The sequence below is a fragment of the Nyctereutes procyonoides genome, unplaced genomic scaffold (assembly GCF_905146905.1).
Source record: "Nyctereutes procyonoides isolate TBG_1078 unplaced genomic scaffold, NYPRO_anot_genome, whole genome shotgun sequence".
Classification (NCBI taxonomy): domain Eukaryota; kingdom Metazoa; phylum Chordata; class Mammalia; order Carnivora; family Canidae; genus Nyctereutes; species Nyctereutes procyonoides.
In genome coordinates this window covers 28,481,985-28,505,852 of record NW_026575142.1, presented here as the reverse complement: position 1 = coordinate 28,505,852, position 23,868 = coordinate 28,481,985, and the positions used below count along the sequence as shown (strand labels likewise).

General features: G+C 38.1%; 1 protein-coding gene across 4 annotated transcripts in view; it reads left to right on the top strand.

The window, feature by feature from the left end:
* The window catches only part of GPD2 (glycerol-3-phosphate dehydrogenase 2), a 140,655-nt gene extending 117,335 nt beyond the window's left edge, over positions 1 to 23,320 (top strand). For 3 of the 4 annotated variants that reach the window (XM_055308239.1, XM_055308237.1, XM_055308238.1), the window contains exons 10-17: positions 8,132 to 8,266; positions 8,515 to 8,690; positions 9,476 to 9,607; positions 10,516 to 10,674; positions 16,485 to 16,597; positions 16,682 to 16,760; positions 16,947 to 17,045; positions 20,000 to 23,320. In XM_055308239.1, the coding sequence (XP_055164214.1) occupies positions 8,132 to 8,266; positions 8,515 to 8,690; positions 9,476 to 9,607; positions 10,516 to 10,674; positions 16,485 to 16,597; positions 16,682 to 16,760; positions 16,947 to 17,045; positions 20,000 to 20,125 (1,019 nt within the window). In that variant the 3' untranslated portion in view covers positions 20,126 to 23,320. The remainder of the gene's footprint in view (positions 1 to 8,131; positions 8,267 to 8,514; positions 8,691 to 9,475; positions 9,608 to 10,515; positions 10,675 to 16,484; positions 16,598 to 16,681; positions 16,761 to 16,946; positions 17,046 to 19,999) is intronic. The other variant, XM_055308240.1, reaches the window with a different exon arrangement.
* Positions 23,321 to 23,868: the final 548 nt, after the last annotated feature.

The window sequence follows — 23,868 nt, the reverse complement described above, 5'->3', positions numbered from 1 at the left end:
GATGCAGTTTGCTACTCTATGTCTATATCTTAAGGTGGAGACGTTTAAATTAATATTTTTGCCCAAGGAATTTTGGCGTAACTCAATTTCTTTTCCACTATGGTGGTGAGGTATAGAGAGAAACTCAGCCCAGGCCCTCCTCAGTTCTTTGACTGTAGGCTGGTGCTGCACATCTTTTAATCTTTCCATTTGTCTCTGATGGGTAATACATGCTTTTTTTTTTTAAGTCTACAATTACTGAGCACTTTTTAGGCTAGACACTCTACTGAGCATATTGCCTATATTATCTCTTTGGATTCTCGTGATAAACTTACCAGATATATTTTGAAGTTCCACTTTATAGACACTGAAACCCCATGACTTTAAGCTTCTTGGCCATATTTTGTTGGTGTTGAAGCCATGATGAGAAGCCATGATGAGGATGAGTCAGTCAAGCTGCAATACTTGTGCTTCTAAGTACCACACAGTACTCTGACTGGTAGTTCCAGGTTTTATGATGTGATATTATATCCACCAGGGAGTGGATTAAGTCTCTCAATTCATTTCCTGGAAGCTGCTAGACACTTGCAGAATGATAATGACCTTTGCTCTCTCTGGACTGGCCTTATTGGATTTGAATGTTAAACTAGAGGAGGTTTCATATCTGATAACTAATCCCTGGGGCCTAGCAGTCTTCTGTACAGGTTTTAAAAAATAAAGTTTGTTTAGGTCCTAGAGCAAGAGTTTGGAAATGTTTTACATTCACCAGGGTTGACATAATCATTTTAAAAGGATTTATTAAATGGATGAATAAGTAAAATTCTGACAACAGTTTTTGAACCTCCTCAAATGGCTATATCCTTAAGGAAGAAAAAAAAAGTGTCAAATCTTAACACTCCACGCTGTTCTCAGCAGCTGCCACACTTCTGCAAAATGCGCCGGAACAATTCTGAAAAGCATTTTGCCTGTTGGGAATAAGACCATGTCTTCTTTTACGATTTAGAAAGCTTTCCATTCACAGACTGAATTTTCTAGATTACTTGTTTGTTCTTTTCTGAAATGGGTAATTGATAGTTGTGTCATGTGTATCAGGTTAGGAAGAAAAATGATCCTTTGAAAAATGTATCATTAAGTCTGCTGTATAGAGGTTAATCAGAAGGATGCAGTGGTGAAACTAAGCTAGGACTTAAAGGGATTGAGAGAGACAGAAGATTTGCCGAGTGCTTTATCCATGTAGTTTTTCTGGAGTGCTTCTCTAGGCAGCGTCTTGAGTTGTACACAGGTTTTCACATATGCAATTAGTAGTGTTTATAGATTGCCTGTTATTCAATTAACAACCGAGCTGGCCATATCAACTCACTGCAGACCTGCCTTTTCACTGCCAGAGATTGTACCAGGGTTATCAACTTACACAGGCTTGGATGTCTTCCAGCTGTTTAATTATAGTGTCACACGCTTTGCTTTTTCTAGTTTCATTAGTTTATAAATGTAATATGGTATCTTATTTCTGTGATTAACACTTCATTTCAGCAGGTTAAACATGCTGGTGGAGAAGTATTGATTTCTGACACTATTTCCCCTGTGTTCATTTAGATATTTTCACATGCTTTTTATTGATTTTTTTGAAAGTGGCAAACATGAGAAAGAACACCCCAAAACGTATGGCTAAATAACTCATGTGAAGCAAAACCGCACATTTAGCTCTTAATTGTCACTTCCTGTGGGCTTAATTTTCTATTAATTTTTAAAACAAACACTTGTCTTGCCAAGGTTTTAAGAATAAAATATTCATTATAATTTGAAACAATTACCCAGCACTTAGTCTTTTCAACCAGCTGTAAAAAATGTCCATTCAACTTTATTATGTATATTTTACTCTTTATATATTACATACACTAAAACCTGAATGAGTTATTTATTGTGATCGCAACAAAAATAGTCCTTCAACATAATGGTAAAAGGACCATCTTTTTGAAAATATTGCCAAGTACTTTTACACACTGTGGAGGTGCTCACTTGGGTTTTTTAACATCTGGGCATTTGGCACTTGAACAGTCAACCGGGTGCCATCTGGGTGAGTCGTTCTAATAAATGGTGTTTATTGAGGACTTTTCTCAGCTCCCAAAGTAGTGTTGTTTCCTGTCCTCTAGTTTTATTAAAGCAATTATGTTAAAAGAGAATATCCAATTGTTTAAATATATCGTCATTAGATAATTTATATAAAGCCTGGGATATTGGCTCAGAGGCCTAAATATTATTGCTCTTGATTTTATAATGCCAACTGTTCTTCTTGTTTAATACAAAAAAGTTTAGAGAATGTTTTAATATGCTACTTAATATTAATTGATCACTATAATGACCCCTCCTTAATTTAGTATTTGGGGTGTTGAGAGGTATTAGAGCTGACTTTGCTAAAGACTTCGAACATGGTGAGAGAAATGAAACAGTAATGAAATCTGGTTTAGCTATCTCAGCAGTAAGAGAACCAGAAAGATCAAGATGAATTTTTGAGCTCTGAAGCATAAAAGCCTTGACTTGAGTGATTTTCTTCACACATGTTATACTTTGGAGAATTTAAAGTAGATGATGTCCACTACCTACTCTTGGCTACAACCTGAATGACAGAAATGATTTCTGGATAAGAACTTGAGGGTAGTACTTAGTTTAGTAAAGACTATAGTATTAAGTTAGTAAAAGTTAGTACTTAATTTAGTGTTTCTGAGTACTGAATTTAGTAAAAATATGTTTGTTTCTTTGAACTCATGAGATTAATGGGAGAGGGAGACACTTCGAAATGATAAATATGGAACATGTTAGGACAGTTGGTATCTGGGGGGAAAGCATGCTATTATAGCAGATTGTACTCTCATGAGCAAAGGAAATACAGTGAAGTTTCACTAGAAGGATGCTTAGAGATGTGGGGAAGGGGGCCATGGTGGGAGTACCCAGCTTCATGATCTACCAGGACAAGTGTAAGATTGGACTTGGGGATTTTTATTCTAGAGCTGACTTGGGTAATATCGTAGCCTGTGCATGTGCATATCGTGTGGCTATTTAATTTTTAATTAGTTAAAATTAAAATAAAATTTGAAATTCAGTTCCTCAGTCACATGAACCACATTTCAAGTGCTTAATAGGCACATGCCACTCATGGCAAGTGAATCAGAGAGTGTGGAGACAGTGTTTGCAGCACTGCAGAAAAGTCTAGGCAACAGTGCTGCTCTAAGAAATCTAGGTGCTTTTATGGACACTTTTAGAGAAGGAAATACTCTTTTAGAGAGTCATTGAATTTGTATTTTTTGTTATGTAAAATAAATGTATTATCTTGTAAAAAAAAAAAAAACAAACACCCTCCAGATTTAAGGACACTCAACAAGTGATAAATTCAGTGATTCTGCAATATCTAAGGTACACGGTCCTTATTTCTCTTCACTCTTTCACCCTCCAAGTTAGCTTCATCGTCGGGTTATTACCAGCCCATGTGGCTGCAGCAGTTTCAGGCAGAATTAAAAGATAATTTAACGATTCTCTTTTCTGTCTACTGCTTTTGAATCTCTTTCTTCAAAGAACTTTAATTAGGGTTTGTTTAACAGTGTGCAAGGTTTCCACTGTGGGTGAATAGGTGATAAGGAGGGAAACATGTTAGTTCAGTTAGTTGCTGTCTTTTATACAAGAGGTTAGAATTCATGTTTTATGTGTTTAGCTCTGCTCTGCCCTATGGATGTAGATTATGCCTATGGCCCTGACCCGTCATTACTTAATTCCAGTGGTGGAGAGGTACAAGCACTTCATCCCTCAGTAGGAAATAGCATTTTGAAGAATCCACAAAAATCTTTAAGTCTTAAGGTTGTGAGAAAACTGATAGGTAACCTGATCCAACCCCCTCTGGTCTAATAATACAAAACTCCTGCAGCTCATAAAGACTTTTTCATACTTTAAATATTATTTAGAATTTGATTATCCTGACATGTATCTTTTTAAATAAATTTAATTCCAGCATTAATCTGACACCATTCTGGGGTTGAAGAGCTGAATGCTAAAATATAAAATAAATTAAGGTTTCTAACACATTATAAACTCTTCTCGGTAGGGTTTTCTTTTTTTGAGTTTCAATTTCAAGAGTAAGGAGCGAAAATGATATCAGTATACATAATGTTTTATTGAATGTTCTTCTATGAATGGAAACCTCAAATATTTTAGTTTGGTCTTTTTGTTTTAGACAGCACAGTTTTGCAGATGTGTTTTTCTGCCTGTTATACCAGAAAAGGTAAAGCATTTGCCACAGAAACTATTTGCATATGCTTCAGATTTCCTCTAGAGAGTCTAATTTTCCATCAAATAATTTTAAAATCAGTCAGCGGGCTTTAAGAGTTGAAGCCAAATTCCTGATCAATGTGGCTACCTAAGGAATTTCACAGACACACTCTGCAGACTTTGTGGTGACCACAATGACGTTCTATGTGGTTGGCTAAGTTTTATTTTTGACTCAGAGGGCTATTTGAACTCTAATGGAAAATAGTGGTAATTTCCTAGTTAGGTTTTTTGTAAAGATTAAAACATTGCATGATTTGTGTTGACGTTTCACAAGACTTTTGTGGAATTGCATGAAACTAGAAGTAACCCTCATTCCATGGAAACTATCAGGATTAAACCTAATTAAGAGAATACACATACCAGAGGAGCAGGTTTAGAAATGGAAACTCAGCATTGAAATTCCCTTAGGTCTCTAGTTAACAAGACTGGAAGCCTTCGGCTATCTGACCCGGTTAAGGTGTTTCCTTTCCCTTTGTTTCTGAGGCAGTGTTTAGATCTGGATTTGATTGAACACCACTGTACACGTGTATTCTGGCTAAGATTGTGGCCCTCAAGGAGCTATATTAAAATATGCTAACTTTACCTTAGATAAAATTATCTTTATCAGAAATCTTTTTTTTTTTTTTCATTTGAGATCAAGATGGAGGCATAATCTGTCATTCAGTATAATTTGTTTTGAGGGTCTCTTCCCTGTGCTTGGTTAGGCACCTAAAAAAAATTTTATTTGGACTATTCCAGTCATTTCAAGGAGTCTTTGTGACTCTTTCCATAGAGTCTGCCAGATATTTTCTAGATACTTTTCAGGTGGTTCTGTGTGGAAATATAGGGGATTCACTGTACAAGGGCACACTACCAAAGATTGAGGGGATCTGAAACCCACACTCTCCTCTACTCACAAAACTGCTCCCCTGAATGAGATCTTTTAATTTGAACTAAGTCTAGGCATGGTACGGGCTGGTAAGGGTCCTGATATTTATGTATGATATGTAAAATATTTCCTTAATTTTCTAAGACTTGAAATATGTTAATTTTTCCTTTTGTCTTGATTCTTTTAAAATTAGGATTTTTATCATTTTGTCATTTTAACCATGTTTAAGTGTACAACTCTGTAGCATTACATATATTCATATTTTTATGCAACTATAACCACTATCCATCTCCAGATCTTTTTTATCCTCCCCAACTCTGCACCCATTAAACACTAACCTCCCATACCAAACCCCCCTACACCCTGGCAATCGCTACGCTTACTGTCTCTATGAATGTATCTACTCTAGGTATACATATAAGTGGAACCATACAATATTTGTCCTTTTGTGAATGAATTAATGTCTTCAAGGTAGCATGTGTCAAAATTTCCTTATTTTTCAAAGCTGAATGATACTCCATTTTATGTATATGCCACATGTTGTTTATCCATTCATCTATTGGTGGTCACTTGGGTTACTTCCATATTTTGATTGTTATGAATGATGCTATGAACATGGAGATGTACAAATTTTCCATGCTTTCAATTCTTTGGGGCTTGTGTGTGTACCCAGAATTGTCATTGCTAGATAATATGGTAATCCTGCATTGAATTTTTTTGGAGAACTGCCATACACTTATCCATAGTGGCTGCATCATTTCACTTTCCCATTAGCAGCATACAAGGCTATCCCAGTTTTTCCACATCCTCACCAACATTTGCTATTTTCTGCTTTTTAACTTTTTTTAATAGTCATCCTAATGGATATGAAGGTGTATCTCATTGTGGTTTTCATTTGCATTTTTTAATGGTTAATGATATTGAACATTATTTTATTTGCTTATAGGCCATTTGCATATCTTCTTTGGAGAGTATCTTTTAAAATCCTTTGCCCATTTTTCAATCAGGTTGTCTTTTTTAGTTATTGTGTTTCAAGAGTTCTTATGTATTCTGGGTTCTAACTCCTTGTCAGAGATATAATTTACAAATATTTTTTCCTATTACATGGGTTGCCTTTTCATTCTGCTGGTAATGTGTTTTGATGCACAAAAGTTTTTAATTTTGAGAAGTGCATTTCATCTTTTTTTCTTTTGTAGTCTGTGCCTTTGATATCATATACAAGGAATCACTGCCAGACCCAATGTCATGTAGATTTTCCCCTATATTTTTTTCTAAATGTTTTCTAGTTTTAGCTTTTATGTATAGATCTTTAATCCACTTTGAGCTTATCCTTCTGCAATCCAGCTTTCCCATCGTCTTGATGTTTTAAAGACAGTCAGCTTTTCATCCGTGAGGGTCCTGGCTGGGAATAAGATACAGGAGGTAACACCTGATCCCATGTCATGGTCAAAGCAAACTTGCACTTACTTCTCTCTTATCCTGGGAGAGATTAACTGGTCTATGAAAGTAAGTGCAGGAGGACCAGGTAAGCATCCACCTCCTCATTGTCTAATCATTTGGCAGTTCTTGGGTTGGTACATGTAGTCAGATTTTTGTTGTGGAGAGTGGAGAAAGAAAGGGCTAAGCCATTCAGGAAGGGCTAAGCCATTCCTGAATCTGACCTAGATAAAAAATAGATTCTGGGTGTGTGTGAGTGGCTCGTTTGGTTTAGCATCTGCCTTCAGCTTGGGTCATGGTAGGGTCCTGGGATCGAGTCCCAAATCGGGCTCCCTGCTCAGTGGGGAGTCTGCTTCTCCCTCGCCTCCCTGCTTGTGCTCTTTCTCACTAGCTTTGTTGCTATCTCTTTCTCTCTCTCAAATAAATAAATAAAATCTTTAAAAAAAAAAGAAGAAGAAGAAGAAGAAGAAGAGTAGATTCTTAAAACTGCCCTTGGGTCTTGCCCTTGCCCCTTTTGGTACACCCTGAACTAGTCTATTCTCCTTAGCCATTTTTAGGTCAGTAATGAGTGCTATGCAAAACTGTCTAATTCTATTATAAACTCCATAAAATCTTGGTATAGAGAGGTAATTGTATTCTGACAGGGTATAAGAGGAATTTCATGGGATCTTGAATATTCAAAGACCTTCCATACACTATAATAGAAATGTGTTGTGCCTAAACTGGGAGGAGCCAGTATTCCTACTTTCCTGGCAGCTACAAAGATGATGGGGTGAGAGAAAAAAAAAGATATTGTCAAGAGTTGAAAGAGCATACATTTAATGGTTAAGAATATGATCTTTATAACGAGAAAGAATTGGTTCTGATGCTCTTCTACCATTTATAAGATGTTTGCTTTGGGCTAGTTGGTTAAACTTTCTCAGTTTTTTTTTATTTTTCCTCATTTCTATGGTGAGAATAGTAGTAACTGATGCTGTACATCATTGAGAGATTAAATGAGTTGAAATGTGTATGTCAAGTGCTTTGACAAGCTTAGGCCTACTATAAATGCTCAAAAAGAAGGTAGCATTGATGAGGGGAGAAAATATCCTGTTTCAGGCGTGTTTGCTTAGTAAGGACCTTTGTCTTACCTGAGATGAGCCAGCTAGATATATTTTAGGAGGAAATATAACAAGTCACACATCTATTGGTTTGTTTTGTTTCTACTTTGTTGTTGTTCCTTTCAGCTATTCCAGATCCTTTCAGCTGAAGGCTGCTAACTTGTGTTTCTTTTGTTTCCTCTTTTGGTAGGAATCAGTGTCAGTGATTTTCAGGTTATTTGCTTTTTTTTGGTGGAGATTATCTTTGCAATAGAATACGTTTTTGTGGTACTTACCCACTCCCTTCATTGTTATACTTAAGGGCTTCGTCTCTCTTTCAAAGTGAATATTGATGTGTTCCTTTTATTGAATTCTCTCCTGCTTATTAGCTATTTCATAGTTTTGTTGAGATATCTTTGGTAATCTCTTAACCCTTACCATTGACTCTGGGCAGTGAGAAGAGGGGACGTCCTGGCAGCATGGAGTGGTATTCGTCCCCTTGTTACAGATCCCAAGTCTGCAGACACTCAGTCCATCTCCCGAAATCATGTCGTGGATATCAGTGAGAGTGGCCTCATCACTATAGCAGGTATGGGATATTATCTTGTGTTTTGGGTGTGCTTTAGACAGGACCTGAGATAAACTGTCACACCAGAATCGCTCTCGGTGCTAATGAACGGGGAGGTTTTTTATGATTCCGAGTTAAGTCTTACACATTGCTTCACCATACTTATTGTAAGCCACAGGTGAATTTTGTTATGAATAAGTTGGCAAGTGGGTAATTATAAGGAAAATAAGGGGTAGTTACCTAGTGAATTATTTATCAATTATTTGTAGGTGGAAAGTGGACAACATATCGATCTATGGCAGAAGACACCATAAATGCTGCCATCAAGACTCACAATCTGAAAGCAGGACCAAGCAGAACAGTTGGGCTCTTCCTGCAAGGGGGGAAGGATTGGAGCCCCACCCTCTACATTAGGCTTGTCCAGGATTATGGGCTTGAAAGTGAGGTGGGTGTGCGTCATCCTACTCTTCACCTCATCTCACTATTGCCACTAACAGAGTTGGCAACCAGGAGGCCTCCCTGGTTTAGAATTTACTTTTTGCTGGGTTCCTTTCTGTCTGCATGCTGTGGAGATGAACTCAGGAAAAAAAGCTGATCATACTTTTCTTCAGTTGCCTAAAAAGCAATGCACACACTAGTCTCTATTTTATTTATTTTTTTTTTAAATTATTTATTTATTTGTTTGTTTATTAATTAATTAATTTATTTATTTATGATAGTCACAGAGAGAGAGGGGCAGAGACACAGGCAGAGGGAGAAGCAGGCTCCATGCACCGGGAGCCCGATGTGGGATTTGATCCCGGGTCTCCAGGATCGCGCCCTGGGCCAAAGGCAGGCGCCAAACCGCTGCGCCACCCAGGGATCCCTAGTCTCTATTTTAAAGTCTGGGGTTGGTTTGGTTTGTTCTCCACAGACAGAGCATCATCCCACATTCTTTCTGTCGCGAGCGTAAGGAGGGCTGTTCTTCAGAAATGATATTGGGAGCAGAGTGAAGCCGAAGCTTCATCAGTCACGGATACAGTGATACATGCGTGGCAGAGTTAGTGCTGGCCTAAGCATTCAGAGCCCAAGTGGTTTCCTCCCACAAAATCAAAATCTAATACCCTCCTGGAACTATTAGTTACGCGTAGGCTGTGAAAAACTGACAGGACAAGCATGTGCATTTTTTGCTTCCTGCCTAGAAGGTATTGATATTCAAAGTACCTGCCTAATACAATTTTGTTTTCCTAGGTGGCGCAGCATCTTGCCGCCACCTATGGCGACAAGGCTTTTGAGGTGGCCAAAATGGCAAGTGTAACTGGCAAAAGGTGGCCCATCGTTGGAGTGCGTCTTGTGTCAGAATTCCCATACATTGAAGCAGAGGTATGTGAATGGCTACGTGGGAATTTCCTGTCTGCCATGGGATGCTGTTCACCTACCTGTTCACTTATCCCACCTTCTTTAAAAATTACATGTAGCTATGTTTTAATGCCCATTTGCCAGCCAAAATGTTTAGCAAAGTGCCCAACCGACATCCCTTCATTTACAAGTTTAAATGTTAATTCTGAAGTGATACTGACAATGGTAATGATATTAATAGAAAATATGTATTTCTTCCTCCTCCACAGAGCTGTCCCAAGTCTTGTGACTTCACAGTTGTTTGCCTCTTTTGTGAATTTGTAACTTTTCTATTTGCTAGCACTCACGTGCTGGCTGATGACATATCTTGATTTGGCACTTAACTTCCCAAAGATTGAAGCTTGGTTTCTCAGTGTGAAGCCAGAGACCATGCTTTATATTTATTTATGATTCATTGTACTTTAAAGCACGAGTGTCCAATAAGCATTTGCTTGTTGATTGACTGCAAGCCTTCTGTCATCTGGGCACTCTGAGACAGAAAACTCTGGACAGCTTAAAGAGATGAGATCATACTTTTTAATACTTGTTCTTTGCCTACTTGGCTATGTAAATTAACATCCATATTATATATAAGCAAAGAGGTAAGTGATTACTGTGGATGGTAAATGAGATGCGGTTTGCATGTTTGTGCCAGGGTCAATGGAGGAAGAAGACATCAGCTCTTTTCCATTTTGTCCCAATTTATAAACCTCCTTTGGCAGGCAGACGGGGAACTTGTATGATGTCATTATTTGTCTTATGCCTACTAGAGAACCAGAGTGTATAAAGAACAATGTCACTTTTCCTAAAGTGTGCATTTTTTTAAGTGAAATTTTATTTCTTCTTTATAAGAAAAGGCCTACACTAATGATTTTGTTTTAATTTAAACTCAGGTGAAATATGGGATTAAGGAGTATGCCTGCACAGCAGTGGATATGATTTCACGGCGTACTCGCCTGGCCTTCCTAAACGTCCAGGCAGCAGAGGAAGCCCTACCCAGGATTGTTGAACTGATGGCCAAAGAGCTGAATTGGGATGATTATAAAAAAGAGGTATTATGGGGCACCTGGGTGGCTCAGTTGGTTAAGCATCTGCCTTTGGCTCGGGTCATGACCTCAGGGTCCTGGGATGCAACCCTGCATCAGACTCCCTCATGACCAGGGGACCCTACTTCTCCCTCTCTCTCTTGTACTCTCTCTCTTTCAAATAAAATCTAAAAAAAAAAAAAAAAAAAAAAAAAAAAGAGGTATCGTAAAGAAGTCTTTAAAACCACAGTTTCTATTATAAACAGGCCATGTCTTGGTCTGGTAGTAGAGGCTAGCATAGTTTTTCAGTGGGAACTTTAGATTTCTTGCCAGTTTCTGTGTTGGGGGGGGGGTGTTTAATCTTACTAGGTCTTAGGAAACTGAAAAGATATTCTGGCTTCAAAATTTTTTGGTTGTTTCTGGAAAATCCCTTATAGAAAAATACTCTTAAATTTGTGGTCATAATTCCTGAAAAAGTAGGATAATAATGATTGTGGGTAGAACCTTTTCTGGTTTTCACTTTTAGGTCATATTCAGTAGTGAAATTCACACTTCCGCAAATTTGCCTTTGGTAGGAAATAGTGGTTTTATTGCCTGACCGCTAAATGCTTATTGATTTGTGTCATTTGGAATTTTATATTTATATCCAAATTGCAAAAAGAAAGCCAATGATGCTCAGATGCCTACATGTACAGACCTGGGCTTGTAAGAAATAGAAGGTTATTGTGATTTTTAATTAAACCAAACCATAATATGCAGAGACATTTTCCTGTGTTTATACAAAAAAATACTTTCTGTGCTCATTGGTTCAGTTCCTACTCCCCTTCCCTCACCCCTCCTTGTCTTTCCTGAACCCATTCCATTTAAGCTCATTTTTACCACTTCGCTGTAGTATCTCCAATCACGCTCACCATTGACTTCCCTGTTGCTCAATATACTTGTCAGTTCTTGGTCCTCCTTGGAGTTTTAGTTAGTGGCATTGACACAGTTGATTCCTCCCTCCTTCTCGAACTACTTTCTGGAACACTATTTGCCTTAATCTACTCAGGCTGCTATTAGAGAATACCACAGATTAGGTGACTTAAACAACAGGCATTTATTTCTCTCAATTCCAGAGGCTAGAAGCTTGAGATTAGAGTGCCAGAATGATTGGTTTCTGGCAAGAGTGCGCTTCCTGGCTTTCAGAGAGCTGTCTTCTTGCTGTGTCCTCACATGGAATAGAGAGAGGGGGAAAGGGGACCCCATTCTCAAAACTACCTAAACCTAATTACCTCCCCAAAGCCCCATCTCCAAATACCATCACATTGGTGGTTAGGGACTTCAACATATGGATTTTGGGTGGAAAAGTTCAGTCCACAACACCATCTCTTTTGGGTCTCGTCCCACCTCCCCCAAACCACCACCACCACCACCACCACCACCACTACTAACCAATCCATATAAAAAATAGCAATTCCACCTTTTGGTTCTTTAGACCTAAATCTTAGTATCATACTTGATCTGAATCCATCAGCAAACTGTATCATATTTCTCTTCAAATAATAGCTTGAGTTCAGCCCCCTTCTTAACACGTTCAGCTGCTATCACCCTGTTTCCAGCTACCAGCATTTCTTTCATGGTTTATTATAAAAGCTTCCCTCCCACGAAACAGGGTTCTTACTTTAACAACTTAAATGATTCTATTAAAACCTCAGCCAGATCATTGTATATGTCAGTCCACATGAAGTTCAGAGGGGAGGTCTGAACTAAAGATATACATTTGAGTTGGTATTTAAGCCATCACGCTGGATGAGCTCATCTAGGGAGTTTGTGTAGTTAGATAACAGCAAGTTGTTCAGACACAGCCCTGGATCTCTCCAGAGTCTAAAAGTTGGGTAGGTAAGGAAGCCTCCCTGAGAAAAGGAAAGTAATAGCTAGTGAGGTTCGAGAAAGTGTAAAAACACTAAAGAGAGAGTTGTGGCCTAGAAGGAAAGGAAGAAAATATTTCAAGAAAAGAAAAGCAATCTACTGCATCAAATGATAATAGACCAGTAGGATGAGGACTGAGAATTAACAATTTCTTTGCTGAAGCACGCTCTCTTTTACTCCATGTAAAGCCAGACTCATTACAGTGATTTACAAGGTCATCCTGATATGGCCACCACCTCTCTGATCTCTCTGGACTTCCCATTCATTCACTCCCCATGAGTTGAGTTGCTTTTCCTTATTTAAGCCCTGCGGATTTCTCTGCCTGGAACGTTCTTTCCTAGATACCCTTGTGGCCAACCCTTCTCTTCCTACTGGTCTCTACTATAAAGAGGCCTTCCTTGAGGCACCTGGGTGGCTCAGTTGGCTGAGCATTTGCCTTCAGCTCAGGTCATGATGCTGGGGTCCTGGGACAGAGTCCCACATTGGGTTTCCCTGCTTAGTGGGGAACCTGCTTCTCCTGCTCCTCCTTCTGCTTCCCCTGCTTGTAGCTTTCTCTCTTTCTCTGTGTCAAATAAATAAATAAAATCTTGAAAAAAAGAAAAAGGCCTTCCTTACCTGGTTTGAATGAAGGAGCACCACCTACCCATCTTGATGTCATTTTCCATCCCTCTCCCTACTTCATTTTTCTTTTTGGTATCTATTCCCATTTGATATACCATGTTTTTGGTGGTTTGTTTGTTTGTTATCTGCCTCTCATCCAGGAAATAAGCTTTCCAAAGGAGAGGACATGATCTGCTTTGTTTCTATAACCTCACTGTCAGCCATGGTAGGCCCTGAATAAATAACTGTTGATGAGTGTAACTGAACATCTGTGTCATATGTGGAAGGTGTAAGGAAGAATTGGACCTAGATGCTGTCCTTAAAGCATTCTCATTCTGGTGTAGGTTCCCAAAGGTGGTTATGTATCAGAGTCACCTGGAAATGTAGGGAAAAGAACAGATTTTTGAGGCTTGACTTTAGACTATCAGAGTCAGGGTCTTCAGGGGTGAAATCATAGCCCTACATTTAAAATTTTTTCCTATAGTAATTTTAATGCAATGTTTATAGTGTACTGATAGCAGAAGTCACTGGCTAAAGAGCTCCTTAACCCGACCACAGGTCTGTCAGGGATAACCTTCACTCCCGATTTATAGTTGAGAACACAAGCTCAGGGATTAAGTCCAGTCAGAGTTCATACATCCAGTAAATTGTGGAACTGGGGCTAAAACCAGGAACTCTGATCTCAGGGCATATGCTTTCCCCACCTTGCATTGTGCCTCTGCATTGGGAGGACTGGTCGTGGCTCTTCGAGTGTTGAGTTTTGATTTGATTGACTAAAGCTCCATACGAAAGGTGACATAAGAATGAAACTTGCTTCTTTGCTAATGCCAATCATTTTTTTTTTACCATATAGAAAGATTGGGGATAATGTGTTCCTGTAAAAATTATGTTTGGAAAGATTTGAATATGCAGGAAGATAGTTTGTGCCAGGAATTCAGGCTGTAGGAGGTAGGAAGGAGGGAGAAAATTTCTGTAAACTGGCTGTGTTTGGCCCTCCTGAGGAAACTAGATTTAACTTCATTCAGTTCAAGTTTTATGAGTAGAGACGTGTGCTCAGAAATATTCCCCCATCCCCCTCAACAAAGTAAGAGAAATAAAAGACCTAAAGTTATTACCTAGTATCTGAGCCATAGGAGTATTAATGAGACCTGTGGAGAGTCTAGAGAGAACAAAGGAGAAGGAAAAAAAAAGAATTAAAGGTTAGAAAGCTGGACTTCTGAGAAAAGGTTAAAAGCATTGGGATTATTTAACCTGCAAAAGTGAAAGCAGAACAAGGTGATAAATAACTCTCTGTAGATGAATTGTGGTTGTTTTTACCAGTCAATACTTAATGAGTGACTTGTATACTGAGCATTATACCAAATATTTCAGGGGAATAATAAATAGCTCATAGTTTCAAGGATCTTGAAATCTAATTGAGTGGTTACAACCAATATATACCTCTGAAATGTGTGTCTTATTTTCAAAATTTAGAGGAAGACTTAGAGTCTAACAGCCACCCAAGATCAAATCCAACCACATTGGAAGAACTGATTAGGGAAGACATTGTCTAGGGGGACTGGGGATTGATAGAGGAGTTGATGGGGACGTTTAGAAGATGGGACATTGCCAAATTGTGCTCTGCAGGGTGTAAATCAAAAGATCACTACACAGACAGAAGAGTTCGGGAAATTCTGAGTTAAGCGAAAGAAACCATTTTCTTTAGCACAGATGATTTGGCGCCTTTTGAATGTCCATGTCAGCTTCCAGAAGGGAACTTATTCAGAGACAGACCAAGTCTCTCTCTTTGGAAGGGCTGGTGGGAGGGAGACCTCTCAGGATGCATGTTGGGAAATGCTGCCGTAGCATTTGGTGAGGCAGGTTTTGTACCTTCAGATAAAGCATACGTTTCCTTGAGAGACTTGGAAGAGAAGACCCCTTAAGTCGATTGAGAGAGGCCCACAAAGAGAAATTCCTTCCAAACTGATTCTTTTCACTTATTCTTACAAGCAAGCGGAGAAAGGGGACTGTGACTCAAAACAAAGCCAGCCAATAGACACCACATTGAAAACAGAGGGGAGACAAGTGCTCCACAGTGAAAGGGTATCCAGGACTAACGTGGATGTACGAATAAAATTGTGTCAGGAGTTTGCTAAAGATTGGGAAAAATTGTGAAGAGCATAAAAAAAAAATTTAAAAATCGCAAAGAATGCATGTCAAGCCTAACCTAGATCATTGCTTAAAGTGACTGGCACCATATTCTTGAATGCTGGAGAAAAGGGAGAACAATTCACCCCAGAGTTTAATACCAAATTTCTTTCTTTGTTGGCAAGGAGGATGATTTTCAGTGTGAAAAGAGCAAAATAAATATTGGTAAGAGGAAATAGATATTCAAATAGGAGGCTGCTCTAAATGAGTTTATATGCCAGCCCAGAAAAATTATATCTCTGGGTACTCAGAGAATTTGCAGATGGGATTATTTAACTACTGTTGAGCTTTAAAATATTGTGGCAAATAAGAACAGAACCAGAAGACAGAAGGTGGGCAAATGTAGTACAAAATTCCAAAAAGGGAAAGGAAAGAAAAAGACAGTTTGTAAGCTGTAAGCCAGCAGGAGAGTAACATGAAAAACTAAGAAAGACGGTGCTCTCAACAATAGCTACTCTCTGCTGAGGCTGGGGACAGTGGGAAGGTGTCTGAGTAACCTTTCCGAGAGCTCGTTTCTTCTCGTGGCTCCGCACCTTCCACCCAACTCTCAGCATCCCTGTGACAAATCTTCAGAGTGCCTAATCCCATGATGTCGTGCCAGTGACCGTACGCGCTGCAGTATAGTAGTTGTTCACTGCCTTTCATTGCTTTGTCACTGAACCACAAGGATTTGATTGTGGAGATTTGGTTAGAAGATACTGGGTGAGAATATTCTGCAGGAAAAAGAAACGAAACATTAAAACATGCAACAACATGAATGAATCTCAGAATTATTATGCTACACAAAAGCAGTCAAACACAAAAAATACTACATACTCTGTGGACCCTTTTATGTGAAACATGAGAAAAGGCAGAAACACTCAGGAGACAGAAAGTGGATCAGTGATGGCCTGAGGCTAGCAGATCGACTGCAGAAGGGCCCGAGAAAGCTGCTTAGGCTGATGGAGATGTTCTCTATCCTGGTGGTGGTGGAGTATACCTCAAACTGCATTATCTAAAATAGGTGCATTTTATTGAATATAAAGTATACTTTAGTGAAACTGGAAGAAATAAAAAAATGTGTTGGTCAGAAAAGTGAGAAAGAAAAAAAATCAATAATTCTTTCCATAAATCTTTGAACTTTGTGTGTGCCTGTGTTTTAGGAGGAACTTGAAACAGCCAGGAAGTTTCTGTATTATGAAATGGGCTATAAATCTCGATCAGAACAGTTAACAGATCGCTCTGAAATTAGCCTCCTGCCTTCAGACATTGACAGGTACTTCTCATAAGTTTCCATGTCTCTCTGTTTTGACTTGACCTACTTAGGTATATTTTTCCAATGTTCAATGTTGTGTTTCAGGTACAAGAAGAGATTTCATAAGTTTGATGCAGACCAAAAGGGCTTTATTACTATCGTTGATGTTCAGCGTGTATTAGAGGTAATATTTTTTTGGTTCAGTATCTTTGCCAGCAGAAAAATGTAAAAGCTCGATTAGATCATTTTTTCATTGGTGCTTTCTATAAGCAATCTTCTCTTGTAACTTTTGAAACGTTGGTGCCATTAATAAAAGGGTATGCATCATGTTTAATTAAGCCTCATGATTTCATGCTTTCCTTTTATTTAGAGTATCGGCGTCCAAATGGATGAGAATACACTACATGAAATTCTGAATGAAGTAGATCTGAACAAAAATGGACAGGTCGAACTCAATGAGTTTTTGCAGGTGAGCTGTGTGAGAGGAAACAAGTGTATTTGCTTTTATCTTTTGGCTCTGAATGGCTGTTTGAGAATGGATTCTTAAGTCTACGGGGTTGTCATTTCATTCCGAAAAAAAAAGAAAGCTTGAAGCCGACAAAAGTTGCCTATGTCCGCTCCCAAGAATCAGGCTCTACATGGTGCATGTTCTTCTTTTCTTTCTTTCCTTCTTTTTTTTTCCTAAGAGACTACCTTGTATTGGGCAATTTAGATTAAATCCAAGTTAATTATACCTTAAAGGGCTGAATAAGAAGTATGCATTTTAGAGAAATATGCCATGGAATACCACTGGCAGACCATTCTTTACCTGCTTCCAAAGAGGCAAATACCATATTTTTAAAGTGGAAAGTAATTTTTTTATGGAGTTAAAAAAAAAACCTAATAGTATTGATTTGAAGATATTCACTAGAAACCCTGAAATGTAGTCATTATATTCTTACATTATAAACAAACTGAACGGCAAAAGAAAGAAAACCTGTATTTTGGGGTCAAGATCTCATAATTGAAGCATTTCTATTTCCAAGGTTCCACTTTCCCAACGCTCAATTGTTTAATCGTAACTGTGCAGGAAATAAATTTTGTTATTCCAACTTCAAACTGGATGCTACACATCATTCCTTAAAAGTTCCTTAAAAGAAAGAAATTTAATAAACCCATATGTTATTTGTGGCTGTCTATAGGACTCTGATCATGTGAAGAATGCATTGGTTTCCAAGCAGCCAGGTTTTTTCTGCAGTGCTTCTTGGGCAGGTATTTCAAATGAATGCCAGGTCTTGCTTGCACCCTGGCAATGATGAATGCTGAACATGAAATAAATTAATGCTGGGGATTTTGGTCAATGTCAGCCCTTTCTTCCCTGTGTCAAGTTAAACAAACAATATCAAGGCAAAGGAAATGGTAATTGTCTCTCTGGAGATGAGCTGCAGATAAGAGCATTGTTGAATCTAAATGCAGAAAATTTTCACAGGTTGTGTCCAGCATTACAAAAAAGAATGTTTAGTTCTTTAGCTTACTGTTCAACTAAGTGCACATTTGAAATGGAGTTTAAAATATATGCTGGGGAACTGGAAACCATTTAATACATGTTTCCAATTTTTTTGACTAGCTCTTTCTCAAGAATATTTTATTGTTTGTCTCAGAATTTTAGAAAACTTTTCTTCAAAGAAATAGCTTATGCTTCATTTCATGTGTGTTGTAAATAAACAACAGCATTTAGGGTAGAAAGATCTGGAGTTTTAGAAACAATAAGAATCTAATTTTATGGATATGTTATGTGGTTTGGTTTTTAAGTAATTTTCTTCAGTGCAATAGAATTAAACACATAGAAAATAATTTAAACCATCTGCAGGCTTTCCTTGTAGAGTTTTTAAATAATTATTTCTTGTCCTCTTCTAAATGAAAGAGGCTATTCATGCTTCTACTAAGTACAAATATACAGTGTAATTTTCAACTTAAAAAAATGCTGACCGTATTTCTCACGAAATATATTCACACCCAAATGTTTTTTTTCCTCTCCTAATAAGGTTTCAAGACACTTGTAATGTTTAAAGAAAACTGAATTTTTAAAGGCTAGTCCATCACATAATGTTTATGGATCAAGAAAAAACTCTAGGTCTATCAGTTTTGTTAGCTCCGATAAACTTAGAAGGTCTTCATGGAACCATAGACAAAACAATAAACAATAAATTGTTCTGTCTTTAGATGTCAGCATTCTTTATGTTATGCCATTTGTCAGAGGTAAAGTATGTTTTTCAGGTTTGTTTTTTTTTTTAATAAAATCTTTTTCTTTTCTGAACTTAAAGACCCCATGTTTATTCCGTTTAAACACCTTTTCGAATATTGATAGGTTTTTTTCAATAATCATCATGGAAGGTTCACTACAGATATTGCATGATTACATGACTTTATTTTTAGGTTTGGGCTCTAATGACGCTCTGCATGTAGAAGTCCATCTCTAATAAGTGGTGGCTTGTGAAACAGCTTTTAATAAGGTCATGAAATTCTGATCCAGCCCCTTGGCAGATGCCTCTGACTCTTATTCAGAGCATTTTTAAGAAATGTATCTCTGCAGGCTAAAAGAGTATAACCTAAAAATGTTTTGAGAATTATGTATACATGTTTTTCCTGACAAACAACTAAGTCAGTTTTTTTTTCAAATAAATAAATAAATAAATAAATAAGATTGGGGAAGTGAGATAAAGAAAAGCAAATAGTTAAAACCACATCAACTTGAGAAGGAAAAAAAAAGAAATCCCCGTGCTCATAATTGCAAAGTGCCTTCCAGATTAAAGGCCTTTGCCCGCTGACTGCATGTAATTTCAAGACTAATTCTGATTTTATCCATTGGATAAAAATGAATTAACTAAAATCTGGGCTGTGGAGTGCTTTTAATTCTTAAGGTAGATCTCTGGGTCCATTTCAAGGACTTAAATGTAAATTACTTTAAAAAGTCTTTAAGGAATTTGGATTTAAGGGACTTGAAGTTGTCAAGTACAGTAACACTAAAAAAAAGAGTAGTTAAATATAGGTCATGGTTTGTCTTTGTTCAATCCCTGAGATTCCTTTTTAAGATTTTAAAATGAAATTAAAGATCCAATATTTGAGTTGCTCAAAAAAAAAAAATGTGCCCTAAGCACATGAAAGGGGCAAAGAGTGGTACATTCGATTTGCATTTTAAAAGCAGGCTGATTTGCTAGAGATAGGTAGACGTAATTTTTGCAGCTGTGAAATACCTGCCCCTTCCCTCCTTTTTTGAAATGTTTAAAAATTGTACTCTTCTTGTTGGAGCTGTAATGCCTGCGATGGGTTTTGATGGAGCACTTAATCGCATCTGCCTGCTGCAGAGGTAACCATTAAAATGCTGTGAGGAAAGGCGAGGAAGCATGCCTGCCTTCTGACTCTGTTGCCTCTTTTCTCTTGAAGCTGATGAGTGCTATTCAGAAAGGAAGGGTGTCTGGAAGCCGACTTGCGATACTAATGAAAACTGCAGAAGAGAACCTCGACAGAAGAGTCCCCATTCCAGTGGACCGAAGTTGTGGAGGATTGTGAGTCTGAGCAGTAAATCCACAGCCAACAGACATAGGAACAACAAATCATCATGTAACAACCCAGATGACTTACACCACTCCAAAATAGTGGCTATGGATAGATAGCTGCCTTTGTTAACACTGGGAAACATTCCAAAGCTTTAGGACGTTGATGTATACCCTTTATTTGTATTTGCCATTCAATCTAGCTTCTAAAGAGTGTATTTTATCTTTTTTCTCACTTTCAATGCACACTGATTTAATGCTTTGCATCCATTTTGTAACCCGTTAGCCTGGACATACTCCCTTTTTGTTTGTCTCTTCCTTTATTTTGAATCACTCCTGGAGACAACATTTTGGCCGAAATTGAAAAGAAACTGGAAAAAATTTTGGACGTGCACAAAACTCTGGACATTAAGATCGTAGACTGGATTGGTTCCTAACAGAAGTAGAGCAGGGAGTGACCTCTAGAAGGCCTGGAGCCCACCCAGCTCCTTCTTCCTGAGATGGTCTGTCTTCCTCATCCAAACAGTATCGTGTGGATTTATATCCAGAGTATGACTGGCAAAACTGGAGAGGGAAGACAAAGTTTAGATCGAGTTACAGGAGCGAGTCTCAAAGAGAAACTCTGAAAGCTTCCAGAATCACAGGCGTAAGATAAGGATAGCATTGACATTTGCTGGGAGTTACAGTGATAGTTTCATCTCAGCAATTTGGTTTTTTTTGCCAGTCACTGCTGGTTTTTCTTTGACTATTACAGTTGCCAGGAAGATCCTTGCTTTTCTTATTTTAAAACCAGCATTTAAGTGGCAAGCTGGATGTAATGGGATGAGACTAAATTTCTCAAATCTTTACAGTAGTAATAAAGTTAAGGATTAAAAATCTGTGTTTGTATAGCAGAATTTTCAATCCCCAAATCCTAAACTGTGGAGCATGTGCTGTTGTCAAACATGGCCTATTTTGCTTAGTTTATTGCATCATTTTGGGAGAGTAATCTGAAACTGAGGGTAAAAGAGGATAGAAATAAACTTCAGTTAACTTTAATTATAATTATTTGTAAAAAGACACCACACTGCAGTATTCAAGGTCATTTGGGTTGCTTAAAGCCTTTCTCTTTGGTACCCCGTGGAAAAGTTCTCGACCACAAAGAAAAAGAAAAGAAACAGGACCACACAGAGCCCACACCCACACAATACCCCTCCCCCAGTACACACGGTAGAGGCTCAAAACAAAAATAAATCTACGTTGAATTTAACAAATAGTGCATTGAATTTAAAGGGCCAGCTTGGTGTGCTTTGGCAGTACTTCACTAGCATCTTAACCAATCATCTGAATATTTATCCACTGCACTTCCCCTTGTGAAGTTAGCTACCTGCTTTTTTTATTTTCTAAGGTCAGATCGTGTATGTAATAGGAAATATAACTCTTTATTTAGTGGCGGGTTTTAATTACAGACTTGAGATCTTAGCTTTTGTGAACTGGTACATGAAACACTTTTGTGCTGTTATTTCATTTATGTGAACATTGTAAGATATCTTTATGCCTCATTCAAGTGGGGTATGAGCCTGGATGTCATAATGTAAACACTGGAGATTCACTCACCTAAGCCCCCGCCCCACTTCAAAACATTCATTTGCTCTTAAATGAAGTTTAGACTTGCCACTCCCTAAAGGAAAACCTAAAACGGAGCAAAGGATGCTCCCAGGTATCACTGTGAACATTTTCCTTTCAACGCGTGAGCATTTTACACTGCCTTTTTAAAAAAAGAAATAATAGAAGCATGTGGCTTTGTAGTTTAGTGTTTTCCTATCAAGACAATAAGTTTTACTGCTTAGAACTTGGTGACACTTGATAAAACAGCTGTCCTTTAACCCACCGCAGATGATGTGCCATGACACAGTAGTACATTTGTGCTCTCTCTCTTTCTCTCCTTCTAGTTAGAGCAACATAGCGAGGACTTGTGCCCTCCCTGAACCTATTACAGTAGGGATCGGCTTTACAGCCTGACTGGCCTGGGCAGAGCTGTACTTGTAAAACAGGCCTGGTTTGTGCATGCTTTGCTATGAATGAAGTTCCCTTAAGGACAAAGAAAAGCGCACTTCGCTTCCCTTGAGTGTATCTGCTTTTGCTGAAAATCTGTTAATTCTAAAACATACGCTCCTTCACCAATCCCAGAGACTCGCCTTGGAAGTGAGCTGGTTCCAAGTCTTTACTGTGAATAAAGCACCCCCGCATTTGTGTGTCAGTTCTTAATTAAACCTGTACAGCTTCTTTACCTGATTTCAGAAACGAGGAAAAGAAACGGAGGGATAAGCCCCTTCAAAACCTGTTCCAAGCACAAAAGAATTTTTCTTTTCTTTTTTTGTACAAATGTGATATCAGATGATTCTGTTGGTGTCGGGATGGGGTGTGCAGAGTCTGTCTTTATCATCGAGGGATTTCTCTCGAGAGCCTTTAAGGGGATTCAGGTGAAGGAAGCCCCACCTGCAGTGAAGAGCTGGACGCTCCTTTAAATAGCCCCATACCGTAGTCCTAACGCTAGTGATGATGCTGGACTATTTGTTAAGCCAAGGTTGTCTGCCTCATACTCGTCATGCTGTTTGAATATTCTTGCTTTCTATCAATTCAGACTAAGTGTAACTTTGGGATTTCTACTATTGTATGCATGCTTCCTATTCTGTTTTCGTTTCTAGCTTTGTCTCTTCCAAAATATGTAGCTTAGTCTTTTGTACGACAACAAAAATTTCATTGTGACTTTTACTAAACATACTGTAAGGATGGTGATTGATCTTATTTCCTTTTTTTATGTATTCGTAAAGATTTTTGGCATATGAATGTAATAATATTGAAGTCAGTGATGCTCTAACTTGCACTGTTTTGCATTATGTCAACCCTTTTCGGGGAATAAAAAAGCCCTACTGTGTTTTTAAAGACTATCAAGAACAGCCCAGTGCTGGAGCGGATGTGCGCACTGCATGTTTTCATATGTGGCACTTTCATGTATTGTGTCGGGTTATTGTTCTAGATGGGACTGTTAAATACTATGTTTGAGGCTGGGTTGTCATTTTTATAACTGTCTTGGTGTTTTATCGCCATTTATTTATTACTTTTGATATACAGAATGAGCTGCATGCAATAAGAGGATGTATTTAATGTGCCTTGTTTTTAACTGAATAAGAACTGAAAGCATGAATCAATAAAACTGATTAAAATGGTCCATTTGCTGGCATTTTGATGTTACTTACAGTCAGAGAAATAAGTTTGATTACTGCTGAAGTTCAAAAAAAGTTTGAAAATATTTCCACAAACTATTTTCTTAATGGCACTTTCACATGAATTCTTCTAGTGTGGAATTTTGCGATTTCATCTCAAAAGGGAATCTCTGCATAGACAGTTGTAATTTTATGAGACTGCCAGAATTATTTGTATTAATTTGTTGCTGGAGCCTTTAGGGCACGACTTTTGTATTTGTGCAATCCTATTCTAAAATTATATTCATCCCGTTACAACTCTGTTGAATTCTTTTTTCCTTTCCTTTCCTCCCCCCCCCCCCTTGGGTCAACCAGAGCTTTCCAGCCTGAGCGTTCCCAGGCACACTGATGAATTTTATCATAACTAAAATCAATAGAAATGAATGGGAAAGATTACATAATCCATTTTGATCATCTTACATGTCAAGTTAGTGCAGGGTTGCCAAGTGTTGATAAATGCTCTGACAGAAAAACTGCTATATATTTTCATTGTCAGTAAATCAGTAAAGCTGTT